Below are 15,464 nucleotides of genomic sequence, written 5' to 3'. Positions count from 1 at the left end.
CAGCTTTATTTTTCTATTTCAAGTTCAATGAAAGTCTTTTACAAAAAGAAGCAAAGCAGGTTTTGTTTTGCCAGCCTAACTTTGTAGTGCAAAATGGCCAACTCTCAAGAGTTAGGATAACGCGCAGGCGCTGGAGTAACAAGTGACAAAGTTCCCTCCTATCCAATCACAAAAGGGACACGGAGATCCAGGATGACTGATCTTTGCCAGCTTTTGTTTCTCACACACAATAGCATAGTGACAACTTTCAATATTAACATTGGTGACTTGCTTTTGATCTGTTAAAAGCCAAGATAATTTACATGCTTAAATTATTTACTATTACTCTTCTAAAGTTTGCAAAAACTTTGAGCACTACTGAAAGACAGAGGTAAAAGACAAGCAGCCTCCGTCGGTAGCTGCAATAAATAGCAAGACGTACTGAATGCAAAGCTCTTTAGGCATCAGTATTAGCAATGACATCATAGGATTGCTCATTCTGAATTTAAACCTTGGTTGTAATTTAGTAGAAAAGTCTCCATAGACCCTTCCCTATTGCTGGGGTTTGTTCAGTGTATATCAGTTGGCCGACTGAGATTTCAACAACTAGAAAAATACCCACGGGACATATTTTTATTTTGTTGTGCCTATGTTTTTAAGATTATACTCTGCCAAAGGAGAACTTGCTTTAGATTGGAGAGATGCAATTAAAAAAAATGAATCGCACCCTACTCCCAATTATTTTCCAGTTTGTCCATATCACTGAAGTAAGAAATATATCTCAAAGCACAGGAAAACTTTGCTAACAGTTTGTAATTTTCCTTGTAAGAGGTTTAATATCTGGTGCTGCCATTTCTTCCCATTGATAATTAAAACAAAATTTTAAAGATGCTTTTAAGCAGTAGGTCACTTCACCTACATCAATTTCTGAAGTAATTAGTGGTTAATTTTTTCCACATTAAAAAACTTCAAAATGCAAATCATCACCTGTACCTAATTTAAATGAACTAGTCAGGCACTCACTTTTACAACATCCAAATACCTTTTGAACAAGTAGGATTCCCTACTAACCTCCACCAGCAACCTGGACTGCCTCCACATTCCAAATCGACTATCTGCAATTTTATATGTGTATTTTTGTACTATTTTCTATGTGCACACATATTTGAAATTCAAAAATTTGTCTTGGCACTTTCTGTGTCATTTATTTCTTGTTTTGTAGTTTGTATAAACCTATTGAGAATGTGAAATCCAGCAATTGAATTTTAGTCACAATTGTATTAAAGCTTAAGAACATATGTCAGTTTTGTTATAATTGTTCAGTGAAATATATATTGTACTTATTTTAAATAGCCATTAAAACAAATAAAATATCTTTTTTTTGATGGATATGGAGCATGGATAGCAAGTACCAGAAAATTGTGTCTCCCAATTTGATAGTTGGCACCTAGCTTCCCACTAATCAAAATTTACTTTATATCTGACTTTCACAAGAACATGATGTTTTATTTATTTATTTATTTATTTATTTATTTATTTATTTATTTATTTATTGTAAGGGAGACAGATGAGAAAAGTCAACTTGTAGTTGCAGCACTTTAGTTGTTCATTGATTACTTCTCATACATGCCTTGACCTGGGGGCTTCCAACCTCTTGCTCAAGCCAGCAACCTTTAAGGTTCAAGCCAGTGACCCCACACTCAAGCTGGTGAGCCCATGCTCAAGCCAGATGAACCTGTGCTCAAGCCAGCAACCTCAGGGTTTTGAACCTGGGTCCTCAGCATCTCAAGTCTATGCTTTATTCATTGCGCCACCACCTGGTCAGGTCATGCTCTTTTATTTTAGATGACAGATAACTAAGGTTGTTAATCTCTCAAATTAAGCATTGAATGTCCAATGAAAACTTTAGCCTTGGTAAGAGTGTAAGGATCTTTAATGTCTAGAGTATATTTTGGGAAACTCACCTAATTCTTTCATAAGTCTTTTGGGGGTAAAATTACATTCCCAAATCTATATTAATTAATTTTTCTTGGCTACCAGGGGCAATAATGTAATACTTTAATTTTTCAAAATGTGGTGAAATATGCTAAATATCAAAATGCAACAGTTCACATCAGCTTAAGTAACTTATATAAGAGCTATTTACTAGTAAATGAAACTTTTTTAAAAAACTTAATACAGACCCCACTTTTTTTTCACCTGGGGGTCAAATGTGTTTAAGAACCTAGAATTTTTCAAAATTAAAAAAATACAGTTAAGCATCCAGCAATAAACACAATTTTTGATAGCAGATATTAAAAATTACATTAAGTATATAAATAACCTTATCTCTGTTCAGGGAATTGAGTTTGTGCTTAATTTTAAAAACAGCCTGACAAGGCAGTGGCACAGTGGATAGAGCATTGACCTGGGATGCTGAGGACCCAGGTTCGAAACCTCAAGGTTGCTGGCTTGAGCGCAGGATCACCAGATTGAGCACGGGGTCACCAGCTTAAGTGTGAGATCATAGACATGACCCTGTGGCCGCTAGCTTGAGCAATGGGTCACTGGCTCAGCTGAAGCCCCCCCCCCCCCACTCAAGTCACGACACATGAGAAACAATTAATGAACAACTAAAGTGCCACAACTATGAATTGATACTTCTCATCTCTCTGCCTTCCTGTCTGTCCCTGTCTCTCACTAAAAAAATAATAATAAAATAAATTTAAAAATTTAAAAACTCCAATATTCAGTTTTCAGAATTCTTGGAATTTTGAAACTGTGGATAAGAGATTGTGGTTTCATTAACATGAACAGTTAAGAGTTGACAGTTTTTCTTTGTCTTTTTGGCTCATTCTTTTTATCCTTAGATTCTAACCCTTTATTTACTTATTTTTGTGTCACAGAGACAGAGGGACAGAAAGAGGGACAGATAGGGACAGACATTCCAGAAGGAAGATGAGAAGATCAGTTCTTCATTGCAGCTCCTTAGTTGTTCATTGATTGCTTTCTCATACGCGCCTTGACCAGAGGACTACAGCAGACCAAGTGACCCCAAGCCAACCACCTTTGGGCTCAAGCCAGTGACCATGGGGTCATGTCTATGATCCCACGCTCTAGCTGGTGAACCTGTGCTCAAGCCAGATGAGCCTGCGCTCAAGCCAGTGACCATGGGGTTTCGAATGTGGGTCATCTGCATTCCAGTCCGATGCTCTATCCATTGTGCCACCACCTGGTCAGGCTCTAAACCCTTTATTTATTAGTAAAAAATTTCTCTAAATTTTTATTTATCAGAAGATGATGATCTCAGGAAATGAATGCCAGCCACGGTGAGGTAACAGATGATATTGCTGGTTTTTCCATATAAGAAAAAGTCAATGATGTCACCCCATTAAAAAAATAAAATTATATAATAAAAAAAATTAAAAAAAAAAAAAAAAAGAAAAAGTCAAAACAATATTCTGGTAAAAGGTGTACTTTGGGATTTTCCTTCTAAGTTCTGGTACCAATTACAATTGGATTCAGTGAGTATCTACAGGAGTGATGACAGTTTTTAGTACACATTATTTATTAAAGAGTTTTTTTTTTTTTAAAAAAGCTATAAGGAAGAAAAAGCAACTTCCATTAACTATGTGGGATTTTGAAAGTTCTGGAAATCAGTCTATATGAAAGACTATTTGTAATATCAGAAGGTTACAAAAAAATAAATCAGACCAGGACAATAGGCAGCAGGTCAAAGATAAAGCCCTGAGAATAATAGTTTAATAGTCTAAGGCAAACCTGATACAGAAACAGAACGTTAGCATGGAGATTTCACGAAGGACATTCTGGGTGATTGGCAACTGACAGTTTTCAGACAGAGAATTTTAAAAGAATTCAATAAGAACACATGATCTTATTATAGTAACACCTGGCCTTACTTGGTATAAACTGGTTTCCTCATTTTTTGAGGAAGATTGTTTTTGAAATTATCTCATTCTGCTCAGGCTGTTGTCAGTTTTGGAATACAGGAAACTGTCAAATGGGCTATACGCTCAGCTGATTCTGTCTTATCCATGGCTTTTGTTCCCCAATTAATGTCTGGACATAGGTGGACCTCAAGAAAGGTCTACCTTGGACCAGAAACTGGTTCCCGCTACCTGATGGGACCCTGGCCTCCCCTGCCCTGCCAGTGAAGGACCCCCTCAGCAGCACACTGCAACGAGCAGGAGGGACGCCTACCATCTTCAGTCAGAGGACCGAAACGTCTTCCTCTAGGAAATAAAAAGCTGTTAATACTAACTAACTGTATTTTAAATAGTATCATTATTGTTTAATTATAGTACATTGTTGTTTAAAGGGCTCTTGGCATTTCTTTTCTGGAAATTAACCATTTATAATGAGTTTTTTTTTCCCATGTGGAACTCCAAATTCTAACTGATATAAAACTACTTTAAAAAATAAAAATAATCAGTTTGAAATCTGCTCATTTAAAGCATTTCTCTGGAATCTGAAATCTTAGTAAAATAAATATCTCACAAATGAATTTCCTTGCAAACGTTTACAGGTCTAAGACAATTAAAATGCTTTTACAAAATCTAAAATGCTTCATAAAAGCATTTGATTTTGAATTAAATATTTTACTTTCTAAACTCTGTCCAGGTCACACTCTATCCTCTTTCACAAATGTATATATATATACACAATAAAGGTTATCACATTGGTTTTTTCAAGCTAGTAAAATGTCTATGACCCTTCAGGAAATTTCCAAATCATTCTTGCTTGAGATGTCTCTTCAAAGTCCCTCTTCCAAACTTGAAGGAATACTTGCAACTCCAAAAAGGATATCTTGCCTGTTTAACACGTTGAGTGTCCAGCCATCCCTGAGGTCTTAGTTTCAGAGTAGTCTGAGTCTAACACAGTTTCACATACAGCTAAATTTCCTTGCTCCACAGCACAGGAAGTTGCTGACACCATTGCAAAGACAACAGAAGGGCCACACACAGATCTTCTCTCTGACTTGGCAGCTGAGTGGTCAGCATACTTAGATGTCACTTGACCCATCTTCCCAGCCCCTCTCCACTTCTTCAGGGCTTCAGTCCTCTCCTCTGGAGTCAGTCTGTCAAAGTGCTTGGCCCGCAGAAGTGGAGACGGAAACAGGGATCCTTGAAGAACTCGGTATAGAAACCTAGGTTACAACAGGCATCACGGAATTACTTTCACATCAAATACATCATGGGACGCAAAAAAAAAAAAAGTACTCACCAATTAGAAACAGTAAAAGCATCTGGTGGCCATTTGCCTCTTTGAGGTAAACGAGAAGGATAAGCAAAATATAAAATGGAGATGATAATATTAAATATTTGTAAAGCACTTATGAAATAGTGAGTGCCTTATGAGTGCTTGTTAAATAAATAAAACAAAAATCCATAATAGTAAAGATACCAATAGTGCTACATCATAGGCGTAAGTACATGTAAGGCAGGCTGTGTGGGCACATAGCAGTGTTCAGTCAATGTTAGCTATTAATATCCTATGGCTACTGTACAAATTACCACAAACTTGTCCTGAAGCTGGCAATGTTTATGCTGTTACAGTATTCTCAAAACCCTTGGGGGTCACCAAGGTATGTCATGGGGATTTATGCCATTAGGTGAGAGGGTTTCCACAGATCCTTCCTGTATAATCCCATCTCCTTTCTTGATGGCTGTAAAGATGGTAGACGGGGTTCATGAGTCACACTCCTAATCTCTCAAGCACTGGCAAAAGGTTGTCCAGACACACTCTTGGCCTCTTTAGAGCATATTCTTAACACTCAATCTCTTAATTTTAGCAACTTTTGAAATCTGAATAGCTTAAGGATTTCCAAAATTTAGTTCCTTTTGGATTAATGGTTCTCCCATCATCTCTTTTCTCTCACAATTTACTATAAGCAACAAGAAGAAACCAGGTGCAGAACTTCAACACGTGGCTTGGAAATCTTCTAGGCTAAAGATCCAAGGTCATCATTTACAAATTCTGCTTTCCACAGGCCAGGAGCGTTTTCAGCTATGTTTTCTGCCACCATATTGCCAAGATCCACTTACCCCAGATTTCCAGGAACATATTCTTAATTTCATCTGAATCCTCACCAGAAGCGCCTTGAACTCTCACACTTCTAGCGCTGTTCTGTTTATGACAATACATGCATTTTCTAAGCTAATACTGGCTTTCTCCACCATGCTTATCACTTTCTTTTAAATCCTTACCAGCAAGAATGTTAATGTCCGTGTTTCTACCTACAGTCTGTTCAAGGAAGTCTAGTACTTCTCTGGGATGTGCCTCAAAATTCTTCATCTCTGCCCATTACCCAATTTCAAAGCCACTTCCACACTTTTGGGTGTTTTTACAGCAGCGCCCATCTTCCTGGTACCTAACCCTCCACATGTTTCCCGCGGCTGCTGTAACAAACGGACACACACAGTGGTCTAGAACACCACGGATGTGTTCTTTCCCGGTTCTGGAGGCAGGGATTCTGAGCAGCTCCACTGGGCCAAGGTCAAGGTGCCGGAAGGCTCATGATCCTTCTGGAGAACGCACTCCCTGCCTCTTCCATGTTCTGGTGGTTATAAGTATTCCTTAAATTACGGCCAAGGGAACTCTGCCTCCATGGTCACGGTGACATCTCCTCTTTTGTTTGTGCTGCATCTCCCTCTGCTTCTGTCTTATAAGGACATGTGATTACACTTAAGGCCCATGCAGGTAATGTAGGTTATTCTGTGTCTCAGGATCCTTAACTTAATCACATCCATGAAGACCTTTCTTGCTACATAAGGTAACATTTATAGGCTCCATGGATGAGGGCATGGCTATCTCTCAGGGGGTCATTTTTTCCAGTCTACCACAGCAATATTAGATAGAATTGTATGATTAATACTCTTGAAGGCATTTTTGAGGGCTATAACTTTAAAGTAATCGTTTCTTCATAAATTCTACCAAGTTTGTTTAGTCAGTATTTTTCATGTGAAAGTTGTAATAACAGTGAACACTACAGAAGTAGCTCAGTTTAAGAGAAATTGTTAAGTTTACTACAATAATCATCAAAGAATGACTCAGGTGGGTTTTCTTTATGTATTTCTAGAAGGGATGTCCTTTAGCAACAAAGGTTCATGTTCATTATGATGATGTTACAGATTAGGGTTGGCAAACATTTATTTCCAATAGACTAGGTAGTAAGATTTCAGGCTTTGGGAGCCAGATAGTCCCTGTTGGAACTATTTAACTCTGCTGTTGAGCAAAAGTAACTACAGACAATAATTAATGAGTATGGCTATGTTCCAATAAGACTTTACTTATAAAAACAGGCAGCAGGCCAGACTCGGCCTGTGAGCCACAGTTTATCAAAACTGTTAGAGAAGAATATGAAATCACCAGTTTGACTCTCATATCATATTTAAAAATGTAGTGTGGGAAAGTGGCCGAGAGACTAAACTGTAGCCTTGAGACAAGTCTTTGGTGTGGACTTTGGAACGCCAAGTCCTGCGGGGGCAGAACGCTGCTCTGGCAAGCGCTACTAAGATTGTTCACAGGAAGCAGCTGATCCCTATGGCCATTTTCCTACATGCCTGGGGAACAGCGGTTGGTCATCCTTCTCTGCACCAGAATCCACTGTAGACTAATTTGACCCAGGCTCTGCTAATTTGCTTGATGAGCAAAGAGATGAATTAATACGATGAGGCTGCAGTTATCTGGGCTCTCAGTCCTAGAGGCTGGGAGTTCCCTGTACCCATCTTTTCTGCATGTTGTGTCTTGTGTGTTTTTTCTTAAGTCCTGCAGCACCTTCCTTTCATGCACACCCATGGCCGAGCTGGTCTCGGCAACGTAGAGCTATTTGCTGTAATGTTTTCAGCCAAACAGATTTTACAAAATTGTAAAGAAGACAAGCTCTAACAGAGTTTAAAGAGTCTGTAAGTTAAAAAGCCACCATACTTCTTAGCTTTTTTCATGCCATGCCATGTTAGAAACCAGTTAAACTAAAATGGGAAGAATAACTAAAGTCAGACAGGGCAGGGAAGTTGTATAGTTTTAAGTGTTTACAGATTGTAGCAGACTGCTGCTTGTCCCTTAGTATCCATTCTGCACCTTCTTCCTTTTAGAAATCCCCAGATTTTAGATACTGAGTCCTTATACCAAGGTTCTTAGTTCATAGAATACGAGCAATGATTGTGCAAATTCTGGGTTTGAGTGAGAAAGGGAAGGAAGGGGAAGGAGAGGGAGGAATATGAATCTGCTCCTCTTTGTTCTCTTTCTCCTTCTGAGACATTGCTGTGCTAATGCTGAGTCACCCTGAATCGTGCAGGTGAGGGTAACACTGGTGGAATGTGGCACAACAGAAGGACAGAGGAAAAGATCACAGTCCTTGGATAAGCTTGAGAAGCAAAGCTGCCCTATTCCAGTGGACTGGACTGTCAACCACATTAGAGTTTTCCATGAAAGAGAAATAAATCATTGCCTTGTATAAGCTACTTTTGTTTTCTGGAAAAACAGTTAAAAACAATACTTTAACTAGTACACACACTGACTTCATTACTACTTAACAGGATGGTCTGTCATCTGTTCTTAGTTGTTGCGTGGCAAATTCTAAGCCCGTGATTTCACTTACTCTCTTGATGATATATCAAATACCATACCTGGGCAGAAGAGCAACACAGGTTGTGAGGACACACACTAAGTAGAACACTGGATCCAGCAGGTGCTCCTGCATAACCCAGTAGGGGTTGGAGGGGGGGTTGCAAGTCACACACATGGCTCCAAAAGCCAAGGCGAAGAAAAAATAGGACAGGATGCTGCCAACGATGACCAGCATGTGGATCCAAGTCTGCAAAGCAAGAAGCACAGGGGAAATGAACGCTCACTCACAGGGTTTTGCAACTATGTTGGCGAGACAACATGTCTAGGCATTGGGTGAATGGTGTAAGAAACCTCAGTGGACGGAACACAAAAATACTGAAGACCTCTAAAGACAAGAGCATTTTCCAGGAACAGCTCACAGTACTGTTTAAATTCTGTAAAACTAAGTCAAATGCCAAAAAGCAATTCTGATGACTAGTTTCTTCTGTACTGTCCACTAACTATGAGGTGTTTGTATTTTCACATATTAGTCTGTTTCTTCATTAAGGTAATATCTTAATCCAACAAACCTCAAACTCTAGCGATTCACATTGTGGTAGACATCACTGTTGCCCATTCACATTGTGGTAGACATCACTGTTGCCCATTCACACTGTGGTAGACATTACTGTTGCCCATTCACATTGTGGTAGACATCACTGTTGCCCATTCACACTGTGGTAGACATCACTGTTGCCCATTCACATTGTGGTAGACATCACTGTTGCCCATTCACACTGTGGTAGACATTACTGTTGCTCACCAATATTCTCATTCTTTCCCAAATAAGTATTCAGGAGGATTGCACTGCCCCCATCTTCTTGAAAGTAAGCGTGGCCACATGTCTTGCGTTGACCATCGAAATATGAATGTCAGGACTATGCAGAACTTTCAGGTCAGATGCCAGGAAGAGCTGGTGTGAAATTTTCTATGCTGTCTCCTTTCCTTCCATGTTGACCAAGAAGTTGCCTCTGAGGACAATTCTAGACGGCAGAGCTGCAAGACTCATCTTGGGTCCTTGAGCCACCGCGCAGAAAAATTGTTCTAGAACTTTAGTTGACTTTAAAAACTCAAGAAATACATCTCTGTGGATCACAGCATAACCTAGCCACTCTGAAATGGTTCACTATTTAACTTTATTTAGAAAAAATAATCAGATTATGCTTAATTGTACCATTAGCATTACCTGTCATATTAGGGCTGAATCTGGAGTCTGGTCTGTTATTATTATTATTATTTTTGGAAGTGAAATTAGCAAGAATGGCTGTGACAATACATAATAGACCCAAACCAACTTCCTCTCTGACGTACTCTGAAGTGTGAAGAGACAGGTCCCCTTCCATTACGCAGCTTATCAAGTGCAGTGCACATGCAGTGCCACCAAAATCAGAGTGTCTGCCTCATGCTCTATGTGACGCTTTTGGGGGAAGCACCACCTCTAGTAACCTTTTCTATTTTCTACCATTATACTTTTTAACCAAGACTCAATTTTTTCTTTCACACTTCTCCTTGCAAAGTATTTTCCCAGGGTTGATATCTTCACAAGTGTCACAAAGACAGCTTTTTTTTTTTTTGGTGAAAGGTGCAAACTGCTTAGAAAATATAGGCTAAATCCTAAAGATCATCATGCCTCTAAAACAGTAATGTCTTTTTATTTCCTCTTCAAATGGCTCCCTTTCCACTCGGCCCTAGTGCCGGAAACTGAAGATGTGCTGTGACAAGTGAGACAGTGTGTTGATGGAGTCGACACAGAATACAGTGATACAAGGCAGTTAAAATCAAGGGAAACTGGATAAAAACCAACAGGGAGGTGGAAGGTGGCAATGAGATGGTGAGCAAGAGGCAGAGGGAAACAGATTCAGTCTCAGAATGATTGACTCTTATTGACAAAGGGCCTTCAGAGGCCCTGACGAAATGAAACAATTGATTCTTACATCAGGGAAAAAGAATTCTTTAGTGATGCATTCTTTATATAGCAGCCACTGTTTTCTTGGCACTTAGCTTTCACTTCCGCTCTTTTTTTTTTTTCTTAAGTGAGAGGCAGAGAAATAGACTCCTGCACAAGCCTCTGACCGGGATCCACCTGGAAAACCCCCTATGGAGTGATGTTCTGCCCACCTGGGGCCGTTTCTCCACTGCTCAACAACCGAGCTATTTTAGCGCCCGAGGCAAGGTCATGGAACCATCCTCAGCACCCAGAACCAACTTGCTCCAACCTAGCATGGCTAAGGGAGGGGAAGAGAGAGAGAGAGAAAGAGAAAGGAGAGGGGGAGAGGTGGAGAAGCAGATGGTTACTTCTCCTGTGTGCCTTGACCTGGAACTGAACCTGGGACTTCCATACATCAGGTGAATGCTCTACCACTGAGCCAACGGGGCAAGGCCAATTTTGTTCTTCCTGATGGGGACACCCAGTATTATGCATAGTTTTAGCAAAATATCCCTCCTCTGGCCAAAGCCTATGACAGATACAATTCTGTCACCATGGCTACACTTGGAGCACAATAACGCAAGGGCAGAAAGAGAACAAGTGGAGGCAGTTCAGAACAGAGTATTTTTCCAACAAGCCTGCCTGTTAGTGTCTGCTCCCTGGATCTCGGGAACCACTCTGCTTCTTTGGGAGGTTTTTGCTTTCTTTTGTTTTGTTTTACCGTGGTTCCTCAATATATTTTTAATAACTTTTCTATTTGCCAGAACAGATTGCTGTTGCTCATTACTAGTGAATTCAAACTGACACACTTGACGTGTTAGATCCTTCAGAACACTGAGAAATGTCAGGATTTATGACACTTCCTGAGGCAGTCACCAGAAGTACCTACACAACTGGTTAGCAGTGAACTTAAATAGATAAAACAATGCCAAATATTTTACTTTTAGAATTCCCTTTACTCCCCTCATCCAGTATCTGCAGATTAACCTTTTACTACACTTTGGGCTTGTAAGGTTATAAACAAGGTGGGGGATTCCAAAAATACTCATACCCGCTTTAGACATCATTATGAATAATTTTACAGTAATAGTTCATGTAACATTTTTAACTATAACCTCATTCAGTTGTTTCCTGTTTGAAATGCATCACTATCATGATGGTAAACATACCCCAAACACTGGTTAGTCATTTAATCATTCATTTATCCAGTCAAGTATTTTTTGAGCATGTACTGCGTACTGACTGGTCTTGCCACAGATATGGCATACAGTGTTGAACAAAGTAAACATGAACCCTGCCCTCAAAGAGATAATAATCTAATGCAGAATACAAACATTAATCAGATAATCACATAATTATATGAATAATTATAACTTATCAAAGCTATGAATAAAACAAGAGGATGGTATGAGCACACGGGATGGTTAGGGAAAGGCTCTTGGGGGGAAGTAGCATTTTTGCTGAGACCTAAAATATTATATGAGGTGGGTAAAGAGTAAGGATCCAAGAGGGAACAAAAAATACTCCCATCAGAAATATGGTAAGGGCTCAGGCTCTGATGAGGTCACGGGCTCAATATACCTGAGAAACTGAGTCAGTGTGGTCCCAGCCCATGAATAAGTGGAAATGACAGAAGGAGATGTAGAGGCATCACTGCATGGGGGCTTATAGGCCACCTTAGGGCTTTTATAGTTTACAAGTACACTGGGAAACCACTTAAGGATTTTAACCAAAGGAAAGCAAAAATACATGATGTATGTCTCAGAAGGATGATCCTGGTCATTTTGTGGAGAAGAGCTAGAGGAGTCAAGAATGGTGGTGGGAAGACTCAAGAGGCTGTAGCAATAGTCCCGGAAGAGATGACAGTGACTGATGACAGCAGAGGCAATGCCAATGGAATGAGTGAGCAGCAGAAATCACCACTGAGGTAGCTTATTCTCCAGAGGTGGGTGGGGTGTGCGATCTGCAAAGGAAGGTGTACAGTAAAGCTCTCATTACCTGAATCCCACCCATTAGTTTTGCTGCAGAGAGCCACCTTGCAATCATTTTGATGAAAAGACTTAAATTTATCATTAAGTCAGCAACTAAGTTCAAAAAGACCTAGATTTCAGTGAATGATTGAAATGCTGGAGGCAGAAAACGATATTTACTGGTATTTTGTTTTAGGAGAAAAGCATAAACTCCTCACTTACTAACTAAAGTCAGATTATGGCATAACAATTCTTTAATTTTGGTTGAAAGGCATCAGTTTGGTCTTGAAGAGTGCTGGCCATAAAGGAAAAATGTTTCTCCAGCTTGACTAACCCCTCCATGAACCGTCCACCACGGACACCACCCAGGGGACCAGGCACGTGTTTTCCACTTTCCCTGGCTGCACATCAACCCCGGCATCATGGCACTCAACAATCAACAGTCGACAAGCTGTGTGTCACCCTCCTGTCATGGAGTCATCACTCTTCTTCTTACCACTTGTGTTAGGAGTTTAGCAGGGTTACTGCTACCAGAGGCATTTCCCCAAACACAAAGAGGCCCAGGTTACTTCGTAAGCAGGAAATCCACTCACCAGATTCTTGCTTTCAATGACCAGATGAAGGAGAATGATGAACAGAGCAGCTGTGTTCAGGGGGTTTCCAAATGTAAAGATGTCAATGTCTGAGCCCCGGTAGGTCTACAGAGACAGGACAACAGGTGGTGAGCGCAAAGAATGATACACACTCAGTGGTGTGAGTATTGTCACTTTATTCTATAGCTCCACTGAGCACCGAGTCCCCTTTACAATGATTTTAATAACTAGTCATTTAGCATAAGCTCGAACATTTCTAGAAAAGAGAGACCACCTCTCTCTCAGACAAGCCATCTAACTCATGAACTTTCCAGTTGGAATTTCTCTTTATTCTGAATCATAATTAATTTCCTAAAAACCTTTCCTCATACTTCTAGCTCTTTAAGGTGTAAAGAAATAGCAAATATGTTCCATTTAATAGAGCTGCAAATCTTTGAAACAGCTCCTATGGCTAATCTGAGTTTACATCTCTGCTAAGTAAGTATCTTCTCCTCCTCTGGTATATGTTTTCAACCCCTTAAATTATTCCGCATATGACACAATTTTCTGGTCTTTTAAAATTCTAATCATTTTTTTCTTCTGAATACACTTCGATTGCCTTATCTATATTCCTCTTACAATGGAGTATATCTAGATTATTCTAGCTGGGAAAAATCAAGTTCTTTCACTTGAATAAAGACTAAAGAATAGAAATTGTTAACTAAGAGACTATCATCCTTTTTATTCTTAATACCACATATTTGTTAACCCCATCCATGATCAAATGACTGTCTTCTTCCAGGGACGGGTGTGTACGGATGGGCAGCTATATCATGCTGCTGCTTTGTGTGCTTGCTGTTGGCCTAAATTTTTAATTTTTACACATTCTTTTCTTAGTCACATTTCTTCCATTCTTTATCTATAAAACAGGTTTTTTAGTTTGGGGGAGACTACTTATAAGAGCTTAAATTTAGTACTCGTAATGCCATCTGGTAGAATTAGCCTAGAACTCATTAATAATAGATCTTAGAATCTGGTTTTGCCTCTCCGATTGTGGCTCATCTAATTATATCACTGGACTTCCAATTGTATTTAGATCATTGACAAGAATTATCAAGCAGTACAGGAACAAAAAGAGACCTAAGAGGACTCACTGAGGCACTTCTTTCCAAATTTAACCCATTATCTAACATATATATTTTGGGGGGCGGGTAATAATTTAGTCAGTTAATAATCAACGTGATTATATGAGTGATCTGCTTTAATACTGTCATTCTATATGCTCATAGCAGTTACTAAGTACAAAGAAACATCATTACTTCATTAATCACAAATCCTTTGAGTGAACAAGGACTCACAAAGTAAGGCACAAAGAAGCAGACCAGGCTCTGATAAAAGGCATCCAACAAGGTGATCCAGAAGGTGAGGGGTAAGTATGCCTGAAAATGAAACAGGTATTAGCAGGGAGTAAGATTAATAAGGGTTAAGTAGAATCAAGTACTTATATTTGCTTCTCTGGAAGAAAACTCTATTCCTTCCTTCTCTCGCTCATAAAACAGGTTCGTTGTTCCTAGTGTACTTTCTTTTACTATACTGCTCACAAACATTAGGGGATATTTTATTGCTTCATTTTTGAAATATCCCCTAATGTTTGTGAATAGTACATTTCCTCATGGAAGCTTCTACCTGCCTTTCTCCACCCAGGTGACCATAAAATCTAAGCAGAAGCACAATCAAATGGTAGATGAGAAAATAGCAGAGTCAAAGGGCAACTTAAACCCACAGGACAAGAGAGACAACTTGGGAGTAGGTTAAAACACAACTTCATGCTTCTGGGGGAATGGAGGTTGCTTAAAAATCCTAGAGTAAAAAGGTAAAAAAAAAAAAAACAAAAAAAAACAATTTCTCCACACTCATGTGAGTAAGGAGGGGATTTGGGGAAGTAAAGAGAGACAGGTCAAGGATGAGATAAATGAGAGGGTGAATGGAGTAACTCTAGGATCTCCTGGAAACTGAAAGGCACGACCTGGTCATAGAGTCAAAGCCAGAGAAGAAGACTGTGTGGGTGACGAGAGGTGGGTAATAGACAACATCTTCCTGGAAGGGGAGCCTTTGCAGTCTTCCAGACCCACCTCCTGTGGAGAGGAGAGAGTCTACAACCCTGGAAAGCATATTCCATAACACTGAGGACAGGAAATAGCCCAAGCATATAATAGAATTTGTTTGGAGGCCAAGTTCAAAAAAAGGGGAAAACTCTAGAAGATAAAGTCAATGAAGTCAATTACCTTTGATGAACAGCCGCAACACTGGGAACCTGCCTATGGTCATGTATTATAAAACTGCCGGCTCAAGAGAATAACATGTGCAAGGGATTGATAACAGGGGTCAACAACAGGAAAAGATGACCTC

At 39.6% G+C, this 15,464-nt stretch overlaps 1 protein-coding gene across 1 annotated transcript in view; it reads right to left on the bottom strand.

Annotated features, from left to right (window-relative positions):
• Nucleotides 1–3,595: 3,595 nt before the first annotated feature.
• The window catches only part of ATP10D (ATPase phospholipid transporting 10D (putative)), a 95,441-nt gene continuing 83,572 nt past the window's right edge, over nucleotides 3,596–15,464 (bottom strand). Inside the window, exons 20-23 of the mRNA XM_066384752.1 lie at nucleotides 14,414–14,494; nucleotides 13,077–13,181; nucleotides 8,607–8,794; nucleotides 3,596–5,125 (exon numbers count right to left, since the gene is read on the bottom strand). Of these exons, the coding sequence (XP_066240849.1) occupies nucleotides 4,795–5,125; nucleotides 8,607–8,794; nucleotides 13,077–13,181; nucleotides 14,414–14,494 (705 nt within the window). The 3' untranslated portion in view covers nucleotides 3,596–4,794. The remainder of the gene's footprint in view (nucleotides 5,126–8,606; nucleotides 8,795–13,076; nucleotides 13,182–14,413; nucleotides 14,495–15,464) is intronic.

The sequence above is a fragment of the Saccopteryx leptura genome, chromosome 5, assembly GCF_036850995.1.
Source record: "Saccopteryx leptura isolate mSacLep1 chromosome 5, mSacLep1_pri_phased_curated, whole genome shotgun sequence".
Classification (NCBI taxonomy): domain Eukaryota; kingdom Metazoa; phylum Chordata; class Mammalia; order Chiroptera; family Emballonuridae; genus Saccopteryx; species Saccopteryx leptura.
The sequence above is the reverse complement of the archived record's forward strand: the minus strand, read 5'-3'. Positions and strand labels throughout refer to the sequence as shown.